General features: G+C 40.2%; 1 protein-coding gene across 11 annotated transcripts; it reads left to right on the top strand.

Annotated features, from left to right (window-relative positions):
* Nucleotides 1-45: 45 nt before the first annotated feature.
* Nucleotides 46-14963, top strand: opa1 (OPA1 mitochondrial dynamin like GTPase). 11 transcript variants are annotated; one of them, XM_049716915.1, is made up of 31 exons: nt 46-213; nt 1064-1388; nt 1511-1607; nt 1722-1844; nt 2755-2808; nt 3602-3678; nt 4957-5115; nt 6521-6574; nt 6812-6916; nt 7051-7137; nt 7366-7479; nt 7582-7662; nt 7734-7808; nt 7906-7977; nt 8295-8394; nt 8481-8611; nt 8794-8866; nt 9023-9095; nt 9212-9327; nt 10053-10117; nt 10283-10359; nt 10743-10908; nt 11064-11216; nt 11313-11421; nt 11977-12056; nt 12462-12602; nt 12684-12800; nt 12878-12971; nt 13110-13220; nt 13411-13483; nt 13571-14963. In XM_049716915.1, exons 1-30 carry the CDS (start codon nt 155-157, stop codon nt 13473-13475), a joined length of 3153 nt encoding a protein of 1050 aa, XP_049572872.1. In that variant the 5' UTR covers nt 46-154; the 3' UTR covers nt 13476-13483; nt 13571-14963. The 11 variants fall into 11 exon arrangements, with proteins under 11 accessions (XP_049572872.1, XP_049572875.1, XP_049572881.1 ...); XM_049716918.1 differs by having other exon boundaries at nt 4960-5115; XM_049716924.1 differs by having other exon boundaries at nt 1737-1844.
* Nucleotides 14964-16585: the final 1622 nt, after the last annotated feature.

The raw sequence follows: 16585 nt of genomic DNA on the forward strand, positions 1-16585 counted from the left end.
TCGGAGCTTTTGCGCTGGTGGGTTGCGTCAGGACTGATTTCTTTGCAGGACTAGAATACCGGAAGTGGGCTGTCATTCTAGCCCTGTGTCCTTTAGCTAACAAACAGGCTAGGTGTGTACCCTGTGGAAAGATGCATAGGGATATGTTTTATGTATGACTTTTCTGTGTCATCTTGCTGGCAACATGTTGCGCGTTGGAGGTAAAGTTACATGGTAAGTTTGCATTTTATACAAAAATGGGCTCATCATTTACTAGTCGTCTACGAAGAGGTAACGTGTAGCAATAGCCTACTTGGCTCTCTTAAGAAATCGATGTTAATTATTTCTCATTTGATTTCTCAGTAAATACCTGTGCATATAAAGTTGCTCAAATATGATAACACATTCTAAGAAATATGTAGAATGTCATTATACAGCCCGTGAGTGGGCCTTACCTGGATCTATGTTGTCATTAGCTTCGTCAAACGACCAACTAGCATGATGAAGATAACGGATGATGTCTCTAAGTCAATGTACATTTTTCACAAGTAATGTTTTAATGCATTACCTTCATCACAAATACATAGTTTTATGATTTCTGGTTGTTTACAATCATACATTTCTACTCCATGTCTTGGATTGTCACAATACCAACATTGTCACTTCAATACTATACCAGTATAGAAAAAGATCTTGATGGATGATGAACATGAAAGTTCATCTTCTTTGTAATTTTGTTGTTTAAAACTAAGTTTAGGTTGTAGGGGTCACAGAAAATTTACATTTACAGTGTGAAAAGTGCAGAAACCAGCACGCATATCTTCTTTTTTCCCCTGACTAAATGTATGGACAGTTCATAATTGCCCATGTTTATGAACTCAGTAGAGCCAAGTGGTGTATTGTAGTGCAATAGCGAGCATGATGCCAGATTTGATTTGAATTCATTCCATGATCTTATCTATTTTATTCCAGTTATACCATTGTATAGGTTGTAGCTGTTTCAGCACCAATTTCTTTTTTTTTTTTTTTTTTTTTGCATATTGGTGGTGTCTTTGGATAACCTCCAACTGTTTTGTTCTGTTAGCAGGGCATGCAGGAATGTGGTCCCCACCAGGACAGGGGTAAAATTTCGCATACCACTTCAGAAGCTGCACCCTCTGTACCGCGCCATCCACCACCGTTATTATGGAAACACCAACACTCAGCGTCCACCTCATCGCACAGCGGCCCGTTATTTCACTTCCATGTCACGGTTGCCCATGCGGCCACCGAAGCCGCCTCCGGGATCGGGGGGCAGGGGCTACCAGCAGAAGCGCAACTTCTGGGTGGCCCGACTGGCTGCGAGGCTGCTGAAGCTACGATACATTCTGCTTGGCAGCGCGGTGGGAGGAGGATACACGGCTAAGAAGGTATGCATTCGATCTGTGTCTGTGTCCCCGCCCTTATCATCCAGGGCAAGGTTGTAATTGAGCAGTGATCTACAACCATTTTTGTTCCGTGGAACGGTTCAATTATATCAATTTACTTTTAGACCTATGATGAGTGGAAGGATATGCTGCCTGATTTGAGCGAATACAACTGGGTCATTCCTGACTTTGTGTGGGAACTCAGCGAACAAATAGATCTTGGTAAGTGTTGTCATTGTTATGCTCTAAAGTAAAAGTAAAAAAAAAAACTTGGTCATACTGTATTATTGATGACTAGATTATGCTTGCATTTCATTGAATTACTTTCATTGTCAGTGTTGTTGTCCTCAGATAAATTTGCCAAAGCTCTACCAGAGATGGAGGAAATAGCTAAGCTCCTGCCTGACTTTGACAAAATCGGGGAGAACTTCACTTTCATCAAAAGTCTCCTGTCCTCTGGTGAGTCAGTCAATGTGCCTCATCTTCCTAAAAAGTCAAACAAAGCTTGGGGGTTGGACAGCCATAATGCATGACATCATGTGAAAAAAAATGCAAGAGATTTTGCACCTCATTCGAAACGAACAATTTGAAACGAGAACAACTTGGAAGTGAACCAGTGTCACAGGGCAGATGCTTATGACCAACATGTAACCGACCTTAGATGTTGCAATATGGTGTGACTAATCTTACAGTCATTAAAATGAACTAAAAACACAGTCAGGGTGTAACCCGCTGTCTGCGCCTTTGCTTTGTGCGGGATTTATCTGATGATGGGTGCGGTGCCAAACACTATTCAATGACTTGACACTAATAGTACAATGTCCATTAAAGTCACAACACTGATAGACCTCCTGTTTGTTCCAAATTCAAAACCAGTTTCCCCCAGTGGAAGTGATGAAGTGAATTTGTTCCTGGGCCAAATTGTCACCATCGAACATACTTTTTAAGAGTAGAGGAATTAAACAAAACAAATATTTTGCACATAGTCCTTACAACCCTAGTTTTCAGGTAAGCACATACTGTTTTTTACTATCTTTAAAATGTGAGACCACCATATGATGAGGGGAAAATAATTGCTGTGTGCTTACTGCCATATTCACCCATTCGCAAATTAGTTCTTATATATATATATATATATACATTAGGCAGTTTTCACATATAGTGAAAGAAATTTAATCATAATAACATTTCTCAGAATGAATGCATTGGCTATTTAAATGAACTGACACGCCTTAACAATTGCTGAAGCATGTTTTGTTTTGCACGCCATTTTCATGTGGCCCCGCATTGACCATCATCCCACTGCTTCTGTCTTTCATGATTATTTTGTTTTTTGTGTCGTTCCTCCTTTCTCCTCCATTATTCGCAGGTGTCAGTTTGGGTAGTGAAGTCAAAGGAGCTTCTGGTCTGCTTCTCTTGTTAGGTGTGTACACCAAAACTCACTAGTGCTACCCACCTGCCTCTCATCTTTCTGCTTTTTAAAAAAAAAAAAATTAACCAGCATCTTCATGTGATTTCGTTCACTTGGGGAATCCTTGCCATGCTGAGATGTTTGCTTTCAATTTGCTGCCATTAACAGTCATTGCTGGTTCTGAAATTAGTGTGCAGTAGTTTTCTCACTGGGCATAGTGTAACTGTTGTGTTGTCTCAAACACTCTTGAGTTTATTTGGAACCAGTTATTATTGCATTTTAAATGAAAATCTCATAGAATGTAGCGTCTCTTTTTTTCAGTTAGAAATTTCGTCATGCCAATTCCTCTCATGATTATTATTACTTACTAGTATATTTATGCCTCCTTTGACTTCCACCCTCTCTGTCTGCTGGTCCATATGTTTTGTTCTAAATGGTACAATCTTGCTCAGATGCTTGGAAAATGGCAATAACAGCATTCATTTATTATTAACATTGCATCAGCCAATTTTCCCCCCAAACACAGAGTGGAAAATTAAATCTCTGTGTTTTGTTACAGTGCTTCAAATAAAGACTATAAAAGAAAATGACACACATTTCAGCAATGTAAAATAATTACCTCGTAGCCAGTGTGCAGAATCTTTGTATGGAATACTTTTTATTGGCTCATTCGATGCAAATTTACAGGCATTGTGAGATTTTCCACACATCTGACATTTAGCAACGGACGTTGTCACCTGTGGAATGTATGCATTATGCAAAAAATACCTGTAAGACATATCTAATGCTGCTGTTTCTCTTTTAGAAACTTCAGGTGAGCCGCCATTAAAAGCCACTGATGCTTCTACCGCAGCCTCTCAAGATGACAAGCAGTACAAAAAAGTAAGTTCACCCTTCACCCTAACATCTTCTTCCTGCTGCTTGACTCTTCTTATTCACCAAAATTGCAAGATGTGTGGTCCAAGAATCTCAACAAAGGTTTTGTGTTTAAGGTGGTACATTCGGGTCACATCACCACTGAAAAAAAAAAACACCCGGGGACCCTATTACATTGTATTCACTGTGCGGCAGAATTTGTTTATACACACTGATGAGGTGTTCTTTTTATGTGTCTGGTCATCTTGCTTCATCCCACTTATACTATTTTGTCCTTCTTCTTCCTTTCCCCCACCACAATGTTTGTTTTATGTATTGGTTGGTGAGCAATTGTAAAATATTGCCCCCCCCCATGATGTCCTTTCCCCCCTCATCTATAATCATCTCCAACATAACGCATCAAATAGCATACAAGACAACTCAACATATAATACTAGGGTAAAGTTGGGGTGCTTCAAGTTATGTTGCTTTAATGGCGTCCACTCCTTTTTTGAAAGACTTTAAACAAGATTCTGAGGTCACTGATATTCGATGAGAGGGCGTGGCTCAATTATGTTGGTTGGATTTTTTTGTCAATCTCAGCCAAGAATACACAAAGGGTCCTTGCTTTGTGCACAGGGGCGCAGTCTCAAAAAGCTGAAAGCATATCCTTGTCCAAATGACGTCATTGAGGCGCCGTACCCCAAGACTTTTGTCTATAGTGTGATGATTGATAAGTTATCAGATAGATTTACAATTCTCTGTGTTGCACAAAAATGTTGTCATGATGGGATGGAGTGAACTAAATTTCTGGCGTTGCACGCTCCCATGTGTTTCACCCTTGATACAGTAACATACCTGCACTTGCTTATCGTTGTCATCTTCAGCAGCATCACCAGCCTACAGTGTTGAAAGCCGTCAACTGTTGATTTTTTTTTTTTTTGCTGTGAAAATATGGGTTTAATTTCCAAGTGTATTTACTTTAAAGTCTTCGATCGTGATGAGGGTGATAAAGGATAAAAAAAAAAAAAAAAAAGAATGATGCCACTTGCTGAGAGGTGCTAATTGTGGTATTAGTCGCCTCTCCTGCCATCAGTTTGACCTCAGCCTTTGTTGTGTTGCATTGCACTGATGATGGTGGCAAGATTCCCCTAGGTGAATCTTTGACCCAAGCTAGAACAGCAACACTACCAGTGAATGGTCCGCTATGTGTCAGCCCCATGTTGGGGAATCGCAATGGCCTTGTGGGCTGATTGCTGTTTGTGTTGCTCCTCCTGCCTGACTCTCATTATGACATACCCCCAGCAGGGTCTGCTCGGCGAACTCATTCTTATTCAGCAGCAGATCCAACAGCACGAGGAAGAGGTCCGACGGGCAGCTGCTGCCAATTATGCGCGTCCCCCACCGCCAGAGCCTGCTCCCACTCCGCCTCCGAACCCCAGCCCCCCTCATCACACACGCAAGGTGAAGGTCCCACCGTACTTAGAGCCACCCTATCAAAAAAAAAAAAAAACCACTTAAAAGGTTCACAACTAGTTTAATCTTATACCCTAAGGCTGGCGGCATTCGTCGATGGAACACACTAAAATTAACTAACATGGGCGAGTTTCAAACTGCATGGTTGAAGTGACACAATTTCTTTTTTCAACTCAACAGCTGATGACTTCATCATCAATCATTTGCATTGACTATATAGGAAAATAAAAAAATATATATAATGTGTAATTTGGAACCCAGTGTACTACTTCACTGAAAAAAGGATAGATCCTTGTTTAGGCATCTGCGAATGTGGGTTTTATGCAACATTGGATATGAGTCTCTGCAAATAAAAAAACTAATAGGAAAGTTCAATCTGAATTAGGGACTTGGAGCAGAAATTCAAATCCAGCCAAGATGTTAAGTAAAGCAGTATTGTAGTAACCACCACACCCAACATTGCATTATACTGCCACACCCTAGAAAAACATTTTATGCTACAGATACATTGTCCGACCACAATATCATACTGCTTATATTTTAGAAAGTCCTCTAAGTATGCTCAAATCTAGACTGAGTTAATCCCCCATGATGAAAGCCCCTTCTCCCATCACCTTCACCTACAGTATATATTGTCAGGCTACAAGTTGCTGTGCAGGTAGCTTGTTGGCAGGCCACACGTGGACCTTCATTGTCTAGTCCAAGATGCCACTCACCGTGCACAATTGGACTCCTTTTTCTGTAATGGAGCATGTGGTAAAGATTGGAAAACATCTGCATGGTGTGAGGTGTACTTTTTGAAATGTCTGTGGTGTAGTCAAGGCGTGTGCAGGATTGTCACTTCTAAATACAATTATTTCTTTCTTATTAACATTCCAAACAATCTTAACACTGTTTGTGCATTCCATCAAGACTTAACGGACTTTTGATCATTCTGCAGTTTAATGTCTTTACTGTCTTCCTACCAAATCCCATTTCTTCCTTTGAGGTGTCTCCCCTGTATTGTTGTTCATAATTGAAACAAATCTGCTGCACATGTACAAAGTATGTACCTGATTGGGGTTTGAATATACAATCACACTTTAATTGCCTGTGAACGATTTTGTGATTTCTGTATCAATGTCGGAGAGCTCATGTCATGTGAATCTTTCTTTTACATCACCACAGGTGAAAAGAACAGAACCTTGGCAGAATATGGACTGTGTGCCTGACTTTGTTTTTCCCCCAGACTTTTTATTCTTCGTCATACACTTAAATTTGTCTTATTACAATGTGCAACTAACAAGTGATTGTTGTGTGACTTAAAGGTGACCCGAAAGTCATGCAGAAAAGAAGAATTAACTCAATTTGTTATTGTTCCTTGTTTTTGTTTTTCCTCTCCTTTGATTACTAGTCCTCAGATAAAGAAAAGATAGATCAGCTCCAAGAAGACCTTCTTCGTACCCAGGTAGACTCACAGCGACTACTCTGTTTTAGTTTTGATATAGAATTTGATACACTTATATTATTGTACAGTCCTGAATTATCTGAATAGTGATTTGAATCGCTAATTTGTTTTTGTTTGTTTATTCCTATTGGTCTTTATGAAAAAACAATGCATTAAATCTAGACGTTATCTACTCTGTGATATATGTCCTCTGAGTGAATGTCAAGGGACTGATTGTTTCCTGTCCTCTGTTCATAGCTTAAGTATCAACGCATGCTGGAGAGACTGGAGAAAGAGAACAAGGAGTTGAGGAAAGTGGTTCTGCAAAAGGACGACAAAGGGATCCACCAAAGAAAAGTAAAGGTTGGTTGCACTCTGTTTAAAACCCAACAATTGTGTTAAGTGTTTGCCATTGTTTCCAAAACCTTGAATGAACAGTTTTTATTGCACCAAAGTAAACGAGGTACGTCATAATATTTGTCTCCTTGTTTTTGTAGAAATCCCTTATTGATTTGTATTCTGAAGTTTTGGACATCCTGTCTGACTATGATGCCAACTACAACACACAGGACCATTTACCCAGGGTACGAAGCATGCATTGAGTACACTTCATGAAAAAATATGTGTGTGCAATTCAAAAAACATGGAAGAGAAATCACACTTATGTCGCTTCCATTTGTAATTTATTTTAATACAATTATTTTGGAATTCGTGATAAACATATTTCATTTTCCAAAATGAAGCTTTTGTATTATCCTAACCACTCGTGCATAATTTTTCATTCCCTCTTTTCTTTCCTACTGTCCCTAAAGGTGGTTGTGGTGGGCGATCAGAGTGCTGGCAAGACAAGTGTCCTGGAGATGATTGCACAGGCCAGGATTTTTCCAAGAGGCTCTGGAGAGATGATGACACGTTCTCCTGTTAAGGTACTATGTGGTACCAGAGTGAATTTAGTTTGTTGTGATTTTTTTCTTTTCTTTTGTAAGGAACAGTGTTGTTTGATTTCACAGTATGTTTTCTTTCTGCAGGTGACACTCAGTGAAGGCCCCCACCATGTGGCTTTGTTCAAAGACAGTGGTCGTGAGTTTGACTTAACCAAGGAGGAAGATGTAAGACTATTTCTGTCCATCTAGCACAAATATACATACAGAAACTAACCTTTCTTTTTTGTGCCGTACAGCTGGCTGCTCTGAGGCATGAGATTGAGCTGCGGATGAGAAAGAGTGTGAAAGAAGGACAAACTGTCAGCTGTGAGGTTTGTACATTAGCTTTCCATGTGAATTGAAAGCATGAATTTACTTTTTTGTTCTGTGAATGTGTTGTCTAACTGTGAATTTGATTTTAATTAACAGACAATATCCTTAAGTGTCAAAGGCCCAGGAATCCAGAGAATGGTTCTTGTTGATTTACCGGGTGTCATCAGTGTGAGTAAAGCTCGCTGCAGTCTTTTATTTTCCATCCGTCCATTTTCTGCACCAGTTATCCTCATTAGGCTCACAGGTGAGCCGAAGCCTCTTCCCGCTGACTTTTGGCGAGATGCAGGGCAAACCCTGGACCGGTCAGCAGCCAATCACAAGCCACTTAGAGAGCCATTCTTATGCAGTCATAATTTTTTTTATTATGACTTTTTTGTCCAATTACAGATCAATGGGGTCTTTCATTTTCATAATTTATTGTAAAAAAATAACTCATGAAGTTTAAAAGAAGCCCTTGAAGTGTTTTATTTTTTTTCCCTTATCAGACTGTGACGTCAGGCATGGCATCAGACACTAAGGAGACCATCTTCAGTATTAGTAAGGCCTACATGCAAAACCCCAATGCGATCATCCTTTGCATTCAAGGTGAGTTGTGATCTTGCATTTCCATTTGAAATGACTATATTGAAGCCAGCAAGGTAACAGAAAGTTGCTAATCTGCCTCCATCTAGATGGCAGCGTGGATGCAGAGCGAAGCATTGTAACTGATCTGGTTAGCCAAATGGACCCCCATGGGAAAAGGACAATCTTTGTGTTGACCAAAGTGGACTTGGCTGAGAAGAACCTGGCCAGCCCCAGCAGAGTAAGACTTCTTTCAAGTCATTTAAAATATATTTGCAGGCTGAAGAACAGAAATGTATTTGCTCATTTATTAGAAGCTATAAACTGCTCTTCTCCTAAAGGGTGCACATCCCTTTTTTAATCTGATACTCACAGATTGCTGTTGCAGGCATTGAAAATAAACAAATCTATTAATTATTTCAGATCCAACAAATAGTTGAGGGCAAACTGTTTCCCATGAAGGCTCTGGGATACTTTGCTGTCGTGACAGGAAAAGGTAATTCCCATTAGAGCGTGTGTGTATTACTTCAACATCAATCAACTCATTTTGTCAACCAGATGTTCCCTTTTGCCTTGATTTGTCTGGAGTAAATGTTTTTTTGTAATTTAACTTCGTACAACTGGGTTTGTCATTCTGCCGACTCATGTACAGGAAGCAGTGGCGAGAGTATTGACTCAATTAAAGACTATGAGGAGGACTTCTTCCAGAACTCCAGATTATTGCGGTAAGCGCAAACAGTGCAGATACTCCTTGCATTTTTTTACATTAGTTAGAAAGTTAGATGCAGTGTTTTATAGTGCTTGTGTTTTGCCGACAGTCACGTGTGTCTTTTGTCCCTAGGGACGGCATGTTGAAGGCCCACCAGGTGACCACGAAGAACTTGAGTCTAGCCGTTTCAGACTGCTTCTGGAAGATGGTCAGAGAGTCTGTGGAGCAGCAAGCAGACGTCTTTAAAGGTAGGTCGTCTCTCATTGTGCTTCTTTCCTTCACAAATGAGTTAACGCTTCAGGCCAAGACCCAGCTATCTACCTACACCTCACCGAGAAGCAGCATTCTTTTGAGAACAAAAATATACTGTGCATATTCTATCCCACGCACTCCCTTTTTCCCCAGCCCACTTGATTGGCCATACTTTTCCTATGCTGCCACTTTTCTCACATTAGCTCTGCCCTCCCACAGCAATTAGTTGAGACAATCACAGGCTAAGAGAACCAGAGATTTATTACCCTACTCGTGCAGTTCCCATAGGCCTATTGTGTGCCATATTGATCCACTGCTCATCAAATCACACTCAGCCAGTCTCCCATCCCTGTTCAGAACCACTGTGGCACTATAACCGAGCAATTGGCCAAATCTCCAATTGGAATAGAGAGCAGTATCTTAACATCAGGTGCGTAAAGAGATGTGTACATGCACCATTAGCATCAGACGGTCTCAGAGTTGCCGTAAGGTCATACGTGTAAAAAAAAAACAAAAAACAATGTCTTGTCTGTGCTGGCCTTGCTTGTTGATTTATACACTTATTACCTTGAAATTTTAACCTTGATGATCATCCAATCACAAGCATCTGTGAAATTACCGCTTGATAAATTTGCTTGCACGTCATACTAGAGAAAACTGTTATTCCTGTTAGTTATATGTTCATATTTGAAATACTATACTTTATTTTTTTGGTTTCTAGCATCCCGCTTCAACCTGGAGACAGAGTGGAAAAACAATTATCCTCGTTTGAGAGAACTGGACCGGGTAAGACAATAAAAACAAACAAAAAAACACATCATGTCATCCAGTAGCTCTAGTATGAACTGTCTCATAATACAAATAACACTTTGGATAAACGTGAATAGATAAATGTAAATAGATTTTTTTTTAATCTGATAGTAGACTAATTATGCAGGTGTCTTTTTGCAGAATGAACTGTACGAAAAGGCCAAGAATGAAATCTTGGATGAAGTCATCAACTTGAGTCAAGTGACTCCACAGCACTGGTAAAATAATTTGTGTGTTTGCCGTCACTTCGTTGCAATCAATATTCTTGATGAATCGTCCATGGACATGAACGGGGTGGCCCGATTATCCACCCTGCTCTATTGGAGATCATGCTTATTGACAGTGCAGATGGTTATCCGGAACAAAGAGAAGGAAGCATATTGAAATATGAACATTCGTTTGTGATAAATGAGTCATAACCCTGGTTTGGTCTCATGGTGACGTGGTGCACAGGCCAGGGCGGTATTGCTCCATTGTCGGCTTGCCACGAGGGGATCCAGTGGCAAGACTTAATTGTTAACAGGGTTACAGTGAAACCATATTGGAATCTACAGCCAAGTGCAATCACAGCTGATGTTAGGATCTTTCATTTTCTTAACAGGGAAGCCATCCTGCAGAAGAAGCTGTGGGAGCGTGTTTCCACACATGTGATAGAGAACATTTACCTACCTGCTGCACAAACAATGGACTCGGGGACCTTTAACACCACTGTAGACATTAAACTGAAGCAGTGGACTGACAAGCAGCTTCCACACAAAGCCCTTGAGGTAAAAGCTTTGAAGATGTCCGTCTATTCATTGCTGTATACAATGCCTGTATACAGTATAATGCAATTTTTATTGTAATGTGATGAGGAAATCTGTTGAAAAATTTGAAATGCCTTGAAAGAAAAAAAGAAAAAAAACACTGATATTGTTTTTAGGTTGCCTGGGAGACACTGCAGGAGGAATTTGCTCGCTTCATGGCTGAGTACAAAGGCAAAGACCAGGATGACATTTTTGACAAGCTGAAGGAGGCTGTGAAAGACGAGAGCATCAAGAGACACAAGTGGAATGAGAGGGCCATGGACAGCCTGGTAAATAGACAAATTCTGGCAGACTGAATACAAGGTCATCTATGTCAGCTGGCATTTGTAATGTTCTTACAATGTTCTTGTGGTGTGTGTCATCAGAGGGTGATCCAGCACAATGCCCTGGAAGACCGTTCCATTACGGACAAGCCTCAGTGGGATGCAGCAATTCAATTCATGGAACAAACTTTGCAGTCACGCCTCAAAGACAGTATGTGCTGTGCTGTGTGTTTCTTCCATTAGCAACGTGACAAGTGACCGCCTTTGGATTCCCTCCCCCCTAAAAAAAGTGTGCAATGAGCATTTCAAACTCCCCCATAAGAAAGAAACTTCAGAAAAAGCAACCGACTACAGAAGTAGATGACCTATATTTCATCCATGCTTTTAAGGGCAGTGACGCCGTTTGAAATGTTGTGGTTTGATGCATCAACATCAATAACCCCTTCAGAATTTCTACGCTTATGAGCTTATTGCCGTTTTTTTTTTTTTTTTTTTACTGAGGCGTCAATCGGAGAAAGGTTTCCCAACACAGCAAAAGAAATTGAAGGGTTGAGGACATAATTGTAGAACTAATCAAGTTATACTGTTTTACTCTAATTTCAAGTTTTGTTTTTTTTCCCCAGTTGCCGAAATCACACAATTGCATTACCACTAAATGCAATTTTTATTAGCCATTTCAAAGTGTTGAGCTAGCTTGAGAACAAATCGATTAATTCTCTAGGGCTTTTCAACGGTCTTAAATAATGTCACCTAACTTTTTTTTCAGCTGAAGCTGTAATCAAAGACATGGTGGGTCCAGACTGGAAGGAGAGGTGGATGAACTGGAAGAACCGAACACCAGATCAGGTCATTTTTCTAAATAATTACTATATTGACTTTTCTTCTTTTCCTAAGCCTGTTCCCGCTAAACTGCAGCGTCAGCCAGATTACTGTATCGACTTTTCATTCGATAAATAAAATGTGCATGCTAGTTTTTTGCAGACTTGATAGTCATTTACATGTTTGTTTACATGTTATCAACATTGTTGCGCTGCTTCTTTCCCTCAACACACATGCACACTTACTCTTATGTTAATATTAATGTTAACATTTTGCACACTTTACAAAATTTTAATTAATCTAAGCGATTTTATTAATTTTATTCATAAGTAGACCAGATAATGAATGGATCGATGGATTTCAATGTCAGCGGTAAATATTCTTAACAATACATGATTTAAGTGCTCAACGCGTATCCCCCACACTTAACAGCATATCCGCAATGAAACAAGAACAGAGCTTGAGCGCTTGCTGAAGCTGCACGATGAGCATACAGCTTACCTGGCCAACGATGAGGTCACCACAGTCAGGAAGAACCTGGAGGGACGAGGGGTGGAAGTGGACCCAGTACTTGTGAGCCCAGGATATTTGTTGTTCTCGAATAATTGTTCTAGAATGTGGTCTGATGAGTAACGCCTTGATTTTTCACTCCAGATCAAAGATACATGGCATCAGCTCTATCGACGTCACTTTTTGCAAAAAGCTCTGGCCCACTGTAACCTCTGCAAAAGGGGCTTCTACTATTACCAGAGGCACTTTGTTGACTCTGAGGTAAAAGAAAATAAATGCTCTAAGCTTATCATTCTCACCTTCAGTTATTCAAAGTGGCTTTTGCGCGGTTTCCACAGTTGGAGTGCAATGATGTCGTCCTTTTCTGGAGAATTCAGAGGATGCTGGTCATCACTGCCAACACACTACGACAGCAGCTCACCAACACTGAAGGTAAAGACCAGTGCAGACGCTTAAGATATTGGGCACCATTCTCAAATATGCAAAGTTTTACATAGCAATGCATTGGTATTATAAGTGATAATATGCATGTACTGTCTTGTACTTGTTGCTCAATTCTATACTTCTCAGTGCGCCGACTGGAGAAAAATGTCAAAGAGGTGCTAGAGGACTTTGGAGAGGATATGGAGAAGAAATCTCAGCTCATCACTGGCCGCCGAGTCCAACTTGCCGAGGATCTCAGTAAGACTGAATGCATTTGTATATTTTTTGCAGGATGAAACATTGCAACACTTGCAGGTGTTCCGCGAATGCTCAGTAGGTGGCAGCAATGTTTAAGAAAGCGGGTATTTTAAAACCGTTCAACTGTGCAAGACCATTTAGTGAAATGGGCAGTGTCTGAGCAAAACCTGACTTTTGTGATCCTTTGCAGAGAAGGTTCGTGAGATCCAGGAGAAGCTTGAAGCCTTCATAGAAGCTCTACACAAAGAGAAATAAGAAATAAGGTAGAGTTCTTTGGGAGATGTAAAACTATAGGTTTAATTATAAGTAAAATGTCTCATGTCTGTTTATTCCGCCACTCTGCTTCACAGAACTGTTGAGAATTAAGGTAATGTTTTGCTCACAGAAGAAAAAAATGCACTGATTGATAGAATTTGATCATGATGGACTGCTGGATGTCACACACGTCACCCACAACCCCCTCATCTGAATTTAATACTCACACCTTTAAGTTCTTACCTCCTTGACATTCTCCTTGACTTGGACCTTAAAGGAAGGAAGATTTATCAGAAGACTCTCTTGGAGTATATCTTTCTGTGTTGGGGGGAGTTGTCCTGGTCAAGAGTGGGACAAGACCTCCCATAGTTAAATCTGGAAGAAGACAACAAACCATGACAATGGAGAAGAAGGCTGCATGTTTGTGGCTATTTGAACATTTACCCTGTCTCATTGAGCTTTTGCGTCTCGTTGGATCCCCAGGCACCATTTGAAAAGAACCAACTGTGGACCTGGACACATTATTATTTAAAGAGTCAGTGCTGGACTGGAAATTAAGAAAGCACTTATTGGTTAATTCTGTCCACAAAGTCCATACAACTTACCCTCATGTTCCATATTTTGTTTATCAGTGTGTGCTTCATTTTCACTTCACACAGATGAGTACGCATTCCCATGTTCCAAAAGGTTTTACAAAAAGAATCCACTTTATTTAAACGTGTAAATACAATTGGTGGAAAAAATAAAGAAAAGGTTAGCATGTCTGTGTGTAATTTGGACTAATAGTAAATTAAGAATAATAAAACTAATAGATAAAGGGGAAAAGTCCTGCATTTCTTTCTGGTCTTTGAACACTGCATTGACACTTAAGTCACAATAACAAAAAAATATGCCCTTCCAAAGTTAACTGTTCAGTTTTGTCAATGTTTGTTCTATTCACGTATCTCTTGATCTGGTTGTAGTCGGCAGTGGTGTCGGACTGCACTGAGTCGTACTCAGAGCTGTTTCTAATATTTTGCACTTTGGCAACCATGATAGTAGAGGATAGATGATCAACCATGATAAATTAGTTTTCTCTTAGAGACCAGATCATGCCCCATCTTGACTTGGAACACTCCTGACTGTCGTCCATATAAACATTCATTTTTCCTACTCTGAGAATTCAACTTAAAGGGTGTGTGTACCACAGTACTCGTGGATTGTATGTATGTATGTATGTATGTACGTACGTATGTATTGTGTATATGGCTACAAAGACATAATGGGCTTTTTCAAACAGGTATAGTGATGTTAAATTAGCGGCGCTTTACGGCACAGCACCAATCACGAGGACAAAGTGCACTTGTCTGAAACAAAATCAGTGAAATGGTTGCTTGAATAATAGTTTATGTTAAAAGTCATGTTTGCAAGGCGTGATCAGTCATTTGTTCTTTATTTATTTCATTTGTGTTTAACGGAAAAATAAAATTGACAAATGACATTTTTTCACCATGACTTCTCAATCAGCATTTGTTCAAAGGAAAGTTTATCAGACTTTCTGGGAAGTTTGGCCAACACCGAAATTTTTGATTGATGGCGAACTGGAAAATTGCAATTTTAATATTAGATCCAGAAATTTTGCAGGACTTATTGTGACATGGGAAATTGGCAGTGCTGGAAAGAAAAAAAAGAAAATAATGTAGAATAGTGAGGAGACCCTGTCACCCAGACACAAGATGTAAGCACAAATTACTCAAATTTACACTTAATTTTTAACATAACAGTTACTGTTTAAGTGGAAGTCAAAATGTGTCAAAATTGTTCTTTACGGTCTATCTTTTAACTAAACAGGTGCTATTTATGATTCCTTTAAACCCTCTCTCCTCCCTTTTCCCCAGCTCACTTGATTGGCTACTTTTGCTATCCTGACACTTTTCCCATGTTAGCTCTGCCCTCCTGCAGCAATTAGCCGAGACAATCACAGGCTAAGAAAACCAGAGATTTATGGCCATGCTCCTGCAGGTTCCCATTGGTCCATTGTGTGCTATATCGATTCACAGCTCATCAAATCACACTCAGCCAGCCACCATGCTTGTTTGGCGCCACTGCGGCCCCTCAACCCAGCAATTAGCCTAATCGCCACTGTGAATAGGGAACAGTGGCTTGGCATCGGGTGCATGTGGGGCTATGTACGCTTGTAGAAGCATTCACATAAATGAGAACTTAATTACTGATGTTGAACATGAGTGTGCAAAAGTCGCCAACTCCCCATCCTCTGTTTTCCTTAGAGGGTAGTTAAATATGTTTAAGTGTAAGTCATCACCTAAATTTAGTCAAACTGGCACCTTTAATTGTCTGGGAGTTAATGTTACATCATACACATAAAACACCAAAGGTCAGGTCATGTCTATAGTGTCCTTGCATATTGAGTCACCAACACGTAGTTGATCACATGGCACAAATTGTGCTGTGGATGGTTAGTGGCTCCTGGATTGAGTAAAGGAATAGTCTATCAAGGCAAAGTGAATGCAAAAAGACTCCATATAAACTGCTTCTAAATGAGGAGGAAAATATTTTTAGTATTGTCAAGAGGGATTGTAGCAATAGACATGCATACTGGTTTGTTGTGCCTCGTCTGCATGGCAACATTTCTTTACAATCAATACTCTTGATGAATGGTCCAAGGACATGTACAACAGGGGTGGTCTGGTTATCCAACCTGCACTAGTGGATGGAAATTATGATTATTGACAGTGAAGAGAGTTATCCAGAACAAAAGAATAAATGAGTCGCAACTCTGGTTTAGTCTCTTGGGGGTATGGTGTGGTATTGTTCCATTGTAAAAATGCCATAAGGGGATATAGTGTGCGTGTGTGTGTGTGTGTGCGTGTGTGCGTGCGTGCGTGCGTGCGTGTGAGTGGAAAAGTCAGTGAAAATGTATTGGAATCTACAGTCGAGTGCAATCACATCTGTGGTGATGGAGATGCACTTGAAAGTGAATCCTCCAAAAGCGTTTCACTTTTGTTTTCTCAGTTATGATTGATGACGTCCGCATTACCTAGGTCAGGCAAGAATCAGTGTTTTGTGTGCGTGCACAAAGTCCTTATGACCATCGCCGGACAAGAAGCAAT

The sequence above is a fragment of the Syngnathus scovelli genome, chromosome 10 (genome assembly GCF_024217435.2).
Source record: "Syngnathus scovelli strain Florida chromosome 10, RoL_Ssco_1.2, whole genome shotgun sequence".
Lineage (NCBI taxonomy): Eukaryota > Metazoa > Chordata > Actinopteri > Syngnathiformes > Syngnathidae > Syngnathus > Syngnathus scovelli.